The sequence below is a fragment of the Manis javanica genome, chromosome 6, assembly GCF_040802235.1.
Source record: "Manis javanica isolate MJ-LG chromosome 6, MJ_LKY, whole genome shotgun sequence".
NCBI lineage: Eukaryota > Metazoa > Chordata > Mammalia > Pholidota > Manidae > Manis > Manis javanica.
Window position 1 is genome coordinate 27,183,256 of NC_133161.1, and position 12,341 is coordinate 27,195,596.

The 12,341-nt window shown below is 38.0% G+C and overlaps 1 protein-coding gene across 14 annotated transcripts in view; it reads left to right on the forward strand.

Moving 5' to 3' along the window:
• CADPS2 (calcium dependent secretion activator 2) overlaps positions 1–12,341 on the forward strand; it is a 519,662-nt gene that overhangs the window by 131,500 nt on the left and 375,821 nt on the right. For all 14 annotated transcript variants that reach the window (XM_073238523.1, XM_073238521.1, XM_073238513.1 and 11 more), the window contains exon 2: positions 10,201–10,314. In XM_073238523.1, coding sequence (XP_073094624.1) covers positions 10,201–10,314 — 114 coding nt within the window. The remainder of the gene's footprint in view (positions 1–10,200; positions 10,315–12,341) is intronic.

Genomic DNA, 12,341 nt, shown 5'->3' on the forward strand with positions numbered 1-12,341 from the left:
ATGATGCCCGCCCACATTGGTGAGGGAGAATCTTCTTAGTCTGCTGAATGAACTGCTAATCTTTTCCGGAAGTGCCTTCACAGACACACTCAGAAATAATATTTTGCCAGCTATCTGGATTCCCTTTGTCCAGTCAAGTTGACCATCGCAGTTATTTGGCATTTGTTCTTGATGAGTCTATGTTATTAGTGGGGCCCAGTAAATGTTATCTTAGGTTTGTCCCAGTTGGTATGGCGGGTCTGGTGCCTCCCCCACTGTCTGTTTCCTCATCTATAACATGGGATTAATAACACCTACTTTCTGATAATGAAGAATACTAGGCAAGTACTTAGGTACTGTATTAGGGTCTTGTTCAGTTTCTCTTCTGTCACACCAGAGACTTTGCCCCATCTCTATATAGTGGGGCCTGCTGCTATGAGTGAGGTGACACTTGTTTTTCAGGGTGGAGGATGTTGTCACCTACATCTCTAAGGAACACTTAACCCTCACACACATGCTCTATACCAGTGCTGTCCAGCTGAAATATGTGAGCCATATGCATACATTAAAATAATAACTAGCAGTTATAAAGCATTTAATATGTGGTAAGCACTTTTTCCCTATTATTTATTATAGCCCTAATAAATGTATGTTATTACTGTCCTCATTGTTTTTTATTAACTTATGTTTTAAACAAGTTTATTATCTTATAGCTTTGGAGTCCAAGTCCCAGATCAAAGTTGGGCAGGGTCTGTTCTTAGTGAGGCCCGTTTCTATCTTGGAGACAGCCATCTTTACTCTGTTCCCACATGGTGGGGAGAGAATGAGCAAGCTCTCTGTCTCTTCTCCTAAGGGCAGGGGTCCTACCCTCGTGACCTTCCAAAGGTCCCATCTCCAGATACCATCTCTTTGGGAGTTAGGGAGTCAACATGTGAACTTGGAAGTCATGAAAACATTGAGTTGGTAACAATTTCTTAAGCAGTAAAGTACTCCAAACTAGTGAGTAAAAGTGGGAGTGTTTCTGTCTCTTGAGGGGACATGTGATTAGGTTGATGCACATGAATATCTGGGAGCCAGCAGGACAGTGGCTTATCTCATTATTATATTTATTACTGAACATACTGGAGCTAAACTGAAGTCTGGTAACTGGAGAAAATTTTAATTTCTGTAACATTTCTACTGGTGATACATCTATTGGTATAAAACTCCTGCCAGAATTTTCATTCTCTAAAATCCTGAGAATAGTGGTTTGCATTTTTGTAGTGTTTTATGGTTTATAGACCTACATACATCATTCACAGTAAGCCATTAGGTTGGTAATACCTGCTTTCTATCTCCCAAAAATGCTCATTTAATATAATACCCTCATTTGCTGAAGAGCTTGAAGTCAAAAAAGCTGAGCTACTTGTCCAAAGTCACACAGTGACTAGAAAGTTTTCAGATTTCCCTACATAGTGTCCTGTCACCACACCTAGTGCCTCCTGAAAGGAATATTTCCAGTAACCCTGATTTTACTTCTCATGTATTTGGTCAGAGGTCTGTGGTTCAGAGTGGATGAGATCGGTTTCAGTGGAGCTCTTTCATCCAAGGAAGGTGAGAAGGATCTGCTGAGCTGAGGTTCACCAAAACCAAAGCAGCTACAGTAAGGGGAGCGGAGCTTAGTCATTGGATTCTGACATCAGAAGTTCACTTTCTAGCTGTGTTGCACTCTCAGCCTGTTTCTGAATCATCAGTGAAAATGAGGGTATTAACCTAATGTCACCCCCACAGTTATTAAAAAGACTAATATACCGGAGAATGTGAAGAACCCATGGTAGAGGCTCAGTAAATGTCAATTTCAATTCCCTTCCTCTTGATCTCTGGACAGTAGTTATTCTGGCAGGAGGAATTAGTTGTACCAAAACTATATCCTCTAGGGAAAATTTCAAATTCATGTTTGGATTTCTTAAAAATATTTAAGATCTGCCAGAACATCGTAGGTAGAACACACTCTCCAGAGGACGGTGGAAGCCTCTTCCCTGAACAGTGAAACCGTGGGACATCTGAAGATGCTGATGTCAAGGGCTCCCAGCAGACAGCCCACGTAGACCACCTGACACTGGGGCTCAGAATTACAATCCCTTCAGAATTCCTTGACAGCTTTAAGTAGCTTTATTGAGACGATTAACAAAGCATTCAATTTACTCATTCAAAGCCCACAATATAATAGCCTTTAGTATATTCAGATTTCTTACCATCACTATCACAGAAGTTTTTATAAATTTCTATCACCCAGAAAGAAACTCTACACTCATCAGCAGTCACTCCCCAGTCTCTGCTATCTTCCCTCCAAACCCCACCTCTAGGGAATTACTGGGTTATCTGGCAATGCTATTTAATATTCTGAGGAGCTTGAAAACTGCTTTCCAAAACAACTGTATCATTTTACATTCCCACCGACCATGTATGAGGGTTCTAGTCTCTCCATATCCTTGCCAATACTTGTTACTATTTGTCTCATTTGATTATAGCTATTATTGTGTGAAGTGGTATCTCTTTGTAGCTTTTAAAAAAATTTAATTGGAGTTTGGTTGACATATATTAGTCTCAGGTGTACAATAGTGATTGGACATTTATCCATTAAATGCTCACCATGATAACTATAGTTACCATCTTTCACCATACAAATTATTACATTATTGACTATATTCCTTATTCTGTACTTTATGTCTATATGACTTATTTATAACTGAAAGTTCGTACCTCCTAATCGCCTTCACTTACTTTGCCCACCCCCAAGCTCTCTCCTCTTGGAATCCCGAGTTCTCTGTATTTGGGTCTGTTTTGTACTGTTCATTTGTTTTGTAGATTCCACATGAGTGAAATCATATAGTATTTATCTTGTATTTCATTTAGCTTAATACCCTCCAGGTCCTTCAATGTTATGAATAATGAGATTTTCTTCTTTTTTTTGGTTGGTCATTTTCTGTTAAGTATTTATGCCACATATTCTTTATCCATTCATCTATTAATGAACCTTAGGTTGCTTCCATATCTTGGCTAATGTAAATAATGCTTCAGTGAACATAGGGGTGTGCATATTTTTTCAAATTCATGTCTTTGGGTAAATACCCAAAAGTGGAATTGCTATAGTTTTTTAAGGAAGTTCTATTCCTTTTTTCATAGTGGCTGCACCAGTTTACATTCCCTTCAGCAGTGCCCAACTGTACTTTTCTCCACATCCTCACCAATACTTGTTATTTCTTGTCTTTTTAATACTAACCATTCTGACTGGTGTGAGGTGATATCTCATTGTGGTTTTGATTTGTATGTCACTGATTAGTTGAGCATCTTTTCATGTTCCTGTTAGCCATCTGTATGTTGTCTTTGGAAAAATATTGATGTCCTCTGCCCATTTTTTAATTGGATTTTTTTTTTTTGGCATTGAGTTGTATTTTACAAACTTTAGATATTAACCCTTTATTGACTATCCTCACTGTTTGAATGAAGAACTTGGGGCACTTGAGGTTAAGTGACCTTCTGAAGACCCTACAAATTTTGGGGGGGTGTCTAGGATATAAACAAAAGAAATCTGATACCAGAGCCTGTGCCCTACTTACATTACTGCCCCATTAGTCATTTAGCCTTACTAATTAATAAAATAGGTGAAGATATCCATGATGGGCTGTTTTCTCAAACATTTTGGTAGTTTGTGGTTATCTTGAATATTTATAATTTCATAATAAACCAACTTTTTTGTGGAGGAAGATGAGCATAAGAGTAGATGTGGCCTTCCTAGTAATGAATAGTTTCAAAGCAACCACTGACATTTGTTTATTCTTTTTGTTCACTCATTCATTCTTTAAAAAAAATTGAGCTGATTCTGTGAGGTGAAATGAAGTATTCTAGATTTTATTCTAGTGGGGAGACTTAAATAATCAAAAACATACAGGATACCTATGACACATCAAACAGGATGAAGCACCTCTTATTGGAAAAGAAGTGTGGTTGAGAGGGTAACAGAATAATATGATGATTGGGAAGAGTATATGCTTTTAAATCAGGATACTGGTTCCGATTCTGCCTCCGCCTCTTACTAGATGTGAAGTTAGGCAGTATGCTTAATTTCTTCATTTGTAAAATGAGGAAAAACACTTTATAGGAGATTTAAGAAGACTTAATGAGACATTTTTGGAATATGCACAGTACAGTGCAACAAGGAAATTACTGAAATTCATGGATTTAACATTTCTAGTTTCAATATTCAGCACCCTCCACCATCCCATAATGGCATGTAATTTTGCGGAGGCTTTAATTCAACTAAGAGGTCAGATTGTGGATAGAAGTAATTCACTTAGTGGTTGAATAAACCTAGCCTGAGGCCCATTTGTCCACAGTGCAATGGGATTTTCCTGTTGTGCACTTACCACTTAATCATCTATGATAAAATATGTTAAAGCAGTGTTAGCAAATTGGGGGCTTTTCATCCCCCTTTCAATCGTGTGAGACAGTGGATTTCATTCTGTCAAAAGTTAGTTTTAGTCAATTTGGGTCTGGTGCTCGTAGTTTACTGGGGCAAATTCACTGAGGAATTTTCTGTATAACATGGAAAGTACATTTTATTTTAGAATAAATTAAACCTTAACAGCAAGGGATGATAGGACTGTAGCATTTTCTGTCTGGTTGGTATCTTGTTGGGATTTATCAGTGAGGATTTGATTTGGTTATTTATTACTAATAAACCCCAAAGAAGAGTGATGTGTACATACAGAGGTTTGTCTCCTACCTTGGGAGGTAGGCAGCCCAGGTTTGTGATGTCTGCTCCACACTGAAAGGGTCAGCGTCTGCATGAGACAAGCTGACAGGTCCAGTTAGCACAAGTTCCAGCCAGTATGAAAAGAGGGAGGAGAGAAAGCGGAGGGAAGGGCTTGCTTCAGCTACCTCTTACTGTTTTCTGGAAGTCACACACACTTTTGCCTCTATCGCATTGGCCTTCAGTCATTGACTGTGGCTGGTTTTGTATCCTTAGATGGGCATATTCACTGTCTCAGATACCTGTGCTTGTTATAGAAGAGTGAAAACTCCATAGGATTTTTAATGTATAAGAAGTGCCCAGAGGCCCTTTGTTAGTCTATTCTGATGTTCAGTTTGGAGAGGTTGGCTGTTTTGGAAACATGGAAGTCCTTGGTTATTTTACCCTAGTGGTTTTGATGTAGCTCTTTTTGACAGTGTTGATAGGCAGGAATAAAAAGACCACCTATTCTTCAGTCTTTTCCTGTTTAATATTTTTTACTATTTCTCATTGACAGGCATTAAAGCCATGCGTTGTCCATTTCAGAGACCATCTATGCCTGGAGTTATGTCCTTTTACCTCCTTGAAAAATGTTTTTCATTTTACCACTCTTTGAGGTATATGCATATACCACACCCTTGAATCCTGGGGGTACAGTACCTGCTAGTCACCTGACACGTTGCCGTGGAGCCTGTGATCACTTTTACTCACCAGGATGTCACACAGCCACCACCATGAGTGTCTAGGCTAACCGATGGGGACCACAGGGCAGGGCAGACTTGGGGACGATAGGTCAGGGCAGGCTTTTCACACCAGTAGTCACTGAGTTTCTGAGAAGCATAAATGGTTGGTCTCCAGTTGTGGTCAAGATGCTAGCATAAGTCTTCATTCATTTGATCATGACTTAGAAAAGGCTTGAATCTAATTTGAACATGGGAAAAACGAACACTGAAGAGCTATAAACCAATTCTGAACTCTGAAAATTAAGTGTTTTTCCTATGGTAATTATTATAGATAAATTATGACTGCCAGCCAGGATTTATGAAACTTAGCTTTTACTGTCAGTATATGAAATGTTGTGTTTATAGGGCTAATCTCTTTGTTTATTTAGATATTTGCAAGGATATTTGTGTTCTAGTTAAATTTCTGCAATTTAGTTTCATATAAAGAGCTTTAAAAATTCCTATTAGATAATTTCTACTGGTTAAATTTCTCTTTACATTTGAAAAATATTTTATTCATTCATTGGTAAATACACTAATGTGAAGACAGTGTGTGGGCAAAACTAAAATACAGGATGAATAATAATAAAAATCAGCTGTCACAAACAAACGATGTTAATTGTGTCAAACTGGATGAATACATTTAATGACAGGTTTCCTAACTCCGTAATCCTGAACCAAAGGTTTGTGTTTTTTTTTGTAATGACCTGGATAAAGACTATAGCTATCACCTTATTATGTTAATAAATATAGAGCTGGAAGAGTTCTGTGGTCACTGGATAAATTAGAGGTCCAACAAAATCTTAATCAACTGGGACAATGGACCAAATAAATTTAGCAAGATAAACATGGCTTAATGAAGCAAATGTAAGAAGGTTTTAGAAAAGTTTTGTTGATAATCATGTGAGTCAGTTGATATGACTGCCAAGAAGAGTTAATTTGTTTTTAGTTTGATTTAATAGACAGAGTGCTTAGAATGTGGGAGGTGGTGCTCCCACTTGTCTCTGTGTTGGCCACATTTTCCTAGAATCATGATCAGTCTTTCCTGTACATCTTAGGAGGGTCATTGCTATTGTAATGAGTTTCGCTTGCATAACATTATAGCTTTCTAAGTGCTTTTTTATACTTAGTTTTACAGAATTGAGTTTTATTTAACTATTAATGCTTAATTTATGGACAAACTGGACTGTACTTTTAGGAATTTGGGGGAACTGGCAAAGTTACCCTAGAAGTGAGAAGATGCTTAAATAATCCAGTACTTGTCTTCAAGCTGTTGAACTGCTATACTGAAGAAGGAAAATAACATTTAGTCCATTTTGTCTTAGAAGCTGTAGAACTAGGATTGTGTGGATGTCATATAGGGAAGCAGGTTTTAGTTCTTCATAGGTGTCCAAAATGAGAATAAGCTTCATTGTGAGGTAATAAAAGTAGGGGTGAAGGTGTGTTTTAATTTTAGTAGGCTCAAATGGAGGCAGAGAGATGACTTGGTGTGGATATTGTAAAGATAAAATCGATTAGAATGTTGCAGATATTTTCATCAGATAACTTCTTTTTTATAGAACTTACTAGTTTTACTGCTCTGTGGATGTAGCATTATTAGCCTTCTGTTTACGAAAATTTAGGTGGTTGCTATTTTTTTGTCTGCCATAAGTCTTGGGGGTGGGAGGTGAGTAACTGCCCTTGTGCTAAGAGCTGAAATTGACCAAAAAGTAACTGCAATTTACATTCAAACCTTCCCCTGTAAGTTTCAAGCCTTTAGTAGACTGCGGAGTTCCAAACATTTACATCAAACATATCCTGCCAGTGCACTTGCTGTCTAGGTGGGAGACAGATTTCTGGTGCTTCCTACTCCATCTGCCTAGAATCCTTGCTCTATCTTGTAGATTTAATTTTCATTTGCCTTACAGGTGAAGTTATGCATGCTTTAAGAGCTTAAGAGTCTTTTCTCTGAATATGTCCATTTTGTTCATTTTTCTGTTGGCTTATTGGTCACATTCTTATGGATTTTTAGAATCTGTGTTTGGAAATCAGCTCTTTAGGGTATGAGATGCAAGGTTTTTTTGTTAGTCTTTTTCTCGTGATTTTGCTTATGGTACTTGTCATGCAAAATTTATTTTTTTATGTTTATGCAATTTATGACTTGTGGATTTTGATTTACCGTTAGAAAGGTCTTTCTCATACCTTGTTTAAAGGAATTTTCCCTTTTTTCTTCTAGTACCTTTCTGGTTTCATCTTTTTACATTAAAAGTTGTAATGTATTTGGACTGTAACAATGTGCATTATGGTCCAATTTAACTTTTCTGCAGGGCTCCCCAGTTATTCTGACACCATTAATTGAATAGACCATTTCTTATGACTGATTTGCTATAAAGGCATTTCAAAGTGCTTTTCTGATTGTATTTGAATCTACTTCTTGGGTCTGTTCCATTGGTCTTTCTGTTGATACATGATATAATTTATTTTGATAATGCAAATAGATTTTAGGAAACTGTTCTTTCTAAACAGCTATCCTGAATGCTAGATTTTAAATTTGATTTCCTTTTTTTTCCCCCTTTACCTGGAAACGTAGACCTCTTTACTAATAAAGTATCCATCTTTTAACTTTTTGTATACACAAAATCACTATAATCCTGGCTATATCATTTTATGTGTTAAATGTAACTGCAGTGATTTTTATTCATAAAAAAAAGTTGAAGCATAATATTTAGCCAGGTGCCTCTGGCATCTTTGGTGAACTATACCAACATTGTTGTAGTTTTCAAGGAGAGGGTGTGCTCAAATCTCCTTTCTTTGATTCATACTCATGCATTTTCTGTGCCATAATCATCAAACAGTAACTCACTGATACGATGGCCAAACCATAACTAGAAATTGGGAGAATTTAGAGGAAAATTTTGAAAGAACAAAATGCATCTGATAAAAGAAAATTGGAGAAAATCATAGGTTCTGTTTTTCGAATAATACTCAATTCTTTTAATCAAGTGAAGGAGACAGGACAAAGGCTCATTAAGGTCTCCTCCACTTCACTGTCATTCCCACACACAGTTCCATTATTTTACCTGGACACCTGGTTTGTGAGTTGAAGGCCTTCTTGGCACTTCCCGGGCCTTGGCAACTGAAGTGCTCTCAGCTCTCTCACTCTCAGCAGTTGCTATCCTGTTTCCATCTGGTCCCTTTTGTGAACAGTGCTTAGAGAGCTAAAGTCATGGACTCCATTCGTTTGGCTAGGACAGGGTCCCTGCTTCCACAGTCCTTATATTTTAGCAACAGAGACTGTAATGTAATGGTTGTTTTCTGCCTTTGAGTTTGGTTTATTTTTCTCTGAAATGAAGATGACCTTAGTAGAGAAATGAAATGGCCTTCCCTCTTCACTGCTCAGGGCAGGAGGTTTTTTACACTGGAGTACAGTAAGGCACCGCATCAGCCGGTTACTCCCAGCAACAGTTTCTTTATGAACTCTCTTGTGAGATTCCTAAATAAAATCCATTTTTTGAAAGAGTTTGTCTCTCGTATTTGAATGGCATTTTAATAAGCCGTTTGAACAGATTTAAACTCATTTCATTCTTCTTTCCAATTCCAAGTCATACCAGTTTGTTTAGTCTTTCTAATCCTTTAATCATTTTATCCTCAGCCTCTTTCCAAATGCTTCACTTCTCTCTGTAGAGTCCAGAACCGGATGGAGTTCTTTAATAGTCTGACGAGGATTCCTGTTCCTTATGTATTTTGGGATTTGTTGTTTCATTTGCAAAACTATGTTGTTCTCTCTCTCTAAACACTAACTAGAAAAGGCTGCTGCGCGGCCTTCTAGGCGCTCCATCTGGGGAAGTTGATGCCCCTGCAGTCAGGGCTGGCTGATTCATGCAGCTGCACAGGGCTCCGTGCTAGGAAGGACCCGTGCTCTGCTCTCTCAAAATTCTTAATTTAACAAGTGCCTTCTCATTGTCATTTTGCACTGAGCCCTACAAATTGGGTCGCTGCCTCTGTCTGCAGTGGATGACTAGAGGGCATGGTTGATTCCTCTTCATTCACATCCAGCTCATCCCCAGTGATTATGGCAGCAGGGCCCAGGGTGAGGAAATCTGGGTGTAAACATGTGCTCCTCTTCCTGGCTCACTGTTCTTGCCCCAACATGCTGTTCCCCTGTTGCCTCTTTTCTCTTTAGGATTTGTCTCCTTCTCCTTTTTCCTTTGTTTATCTCAACTCAGGCATTGTGGTATATTTGTTCATGGAATCCAAACTTTGGGCGTCTCCGAAATGTCCATTCCAGAGGATTCTTACTCAGGGCCACGCTGTCCTTTGGAGGCTTCCTTCCTGTTGCCTTTCTCTAAAGCTGTTGCTTACTCATCTCCAGGAGTGCTTGTCCTCTCGGCAGTTTTGCACAACATTTAATTTTTCATCAGTTCTAGATTTTTCCTATCTGTGCACACAGAGACTGAGTCCCTGAATGCAGGAATTCCATCTGGGACAGAAGTTTGTATGCCATCGCAGTATTAGGATTTTAGAGAATGTGGGGAAGTGACTTGGAAACATTTTAAAATTGAGCCATAGTATAAGTAGTAGGATGTTTTAGCAGCTTTTATTTTTCTTTACAATGAAGTTAATTCTAAGTGTCACATCTAGCAACAGCTTATAGCAGATAGATACACATCTAGCAAATATAACTTTTCAGAATCATTACATTTCATGGATTGGTTAATTTCTCAACTAACTCCCCCTTTTTTCTTACAGCTTAACAAGCAACAGTTGCAGCTACTGAAAGAACGGTTCCTGGCCTTCCTCAATGGAGAAACCCAAATCGTGGCTGATGAGGCGTTTTGCAATGCAGTTAGGAGTTACTATGAGGTAAGTGAAAAGAGCTTTGTTTTTGTCACTTTGATCCTTTTCTTAAAGTTTTCTTTTAATGGCTTTTCCATTTTAAGAAACTCAGTGGTATGCTAGGAAGGCTGTGAGTTTGCAACTTTCCAGAAAGCATTGTCAATTTTACTTTGCAATTTAACAGTTCTAATTCCACAGCCTGCTTTTGAGAGATAAACAGAATTGGAAATTATTCACATCTTTTGAGGAGAAGTAAACTGTTTAGAAAAATCTCCTGGCAGTGATTGATATGCCTGAGTATAGCTATCTTTGGGTCCACATGTCTAAATTAACCTTTTTAATCGGTATTTCTAGTAGGAAATTGCTATCCTGTGCCATTTTCTGTTCCCTGAGCTTTATAATAATTAAGGCCTGCAACTAATTTCAAGAGGATAAATTGAATTCTTTTCTTCCTCAAGGAATAATACCACCAATACCACCTGGCTGTTTGTTCTGATTTTCGTTTGTGACTCATCAGGAATTCTCTATGGATTTCCTATGAACACCACTTTCACACACAGTCATTAACTGCTTCAGTGAGTTGTCAGTGGATATTAAGCTTAAAGAATTCCCTTTTTTCCTAAGCATTTCAGAGTCATTTGACAAATGGATTCCTTTTATTGTGCAGATACTCTAAGCCTTTCAGTTGAAAAAGCAGAACATGTAAACATATAATTAGACTAATAAAAAAGAAAAATGTGGAAACGTATCTGAAGCAGGAAGTATCTTTGCATGAAAAATATCACTGATGTACAGATAATTGTTTGGATGTGTAATTCATTGACAGTATGCATCAGTGGTTACTTAATGCAGCCCAAGAGACGTTTACATAACCCCAAGCCTAGGCCTCTTGAATTGGATACAAGGCTTACCAAATGTGTGTTGGCATAAATTTTGTGGCAATAGTGGAGGTGTCTAAGTGGACCTTGACACATAGTATAAGACCTGAAAAATCTGAACAAGGATAGACTAGAGCATTACATTTCATTCTGCAAGAACTCAAAGCCTGAGTCTTTTAGTCAGAATCTTACAAGATGAGATCTTGCCCTGAATCTTAAAAGATGAAATGTAAGGGCCTATACTTGTGTCACGTCATAAAACAAAAGGAAAGCCAAAAATCTGTTCATAAAGAAAGCAGTGTGGCTCAGGAAAGTAAGTTGTATGAAAACATATAATTTTAAAAATCAAGCAGTAAGCTGATTTGGGGTTTGAGTAAATTGACTATGGCACTGTCCATGTTAACATCGGGAAAATAAACTCTGTGAGGGGGATGTGGGGACTCTCCATACTGTATTTGCAACTTCTGTGTGAATTAAATTATTTCAAAGTAAGTGTAGTCCAGAGTAATTATTCCAAATAAGTTATTTTAATAAGTTTTAAAAAGTAAGCATAACGTGATGCGGGCACATTTTAGTAAAAGGCACACTTAAGCTGTGTTGATGAACAGAATGTAATGTAATGAAGGAATATCCCCATTGTATTATAAGTGAGGATTGTGTTCTTTTCTGGACATGATATGTAAATCAAAAGATGTGGACACATTTAGGATAAATCAGGCTTGAAACATGTCATATGTAGGTTACTTGAAAGAATTGAGGTGTTGAGCCTGGAGACAGATTAGGCTCTGTTGGTGGTGGTCCCAAGAATAAAACCAGGGCTGATAAACTACCAGGGGAAGATTTCAGCCTAATGTCATTGGAGTTCGTTGCTCTGCCCAAGTACAGAATAGGCTGGTGAGTACAGTATCACTGGAGGCCACATTCTGGCTGCGCTTCACAGTCACTAAGAAGGCGTACTGTGCAAACAGGTCGTGGGGCTCTGAGCCCTTTATTTCCCGGTTCTCATTGTATCCCCAGGGTGTAGCCCCAAATGCATTCAACAAATCCTTGCTGACTAAGGGACTGAGTACTGCAGTGCTTAATGCTCTATGTAGGAATAATATATTCTGTTCTTTATTCTTATGTTCCCCATAATTCTATTTTTCTAAAAGTATCATTTCAATATTGCCATGAAAT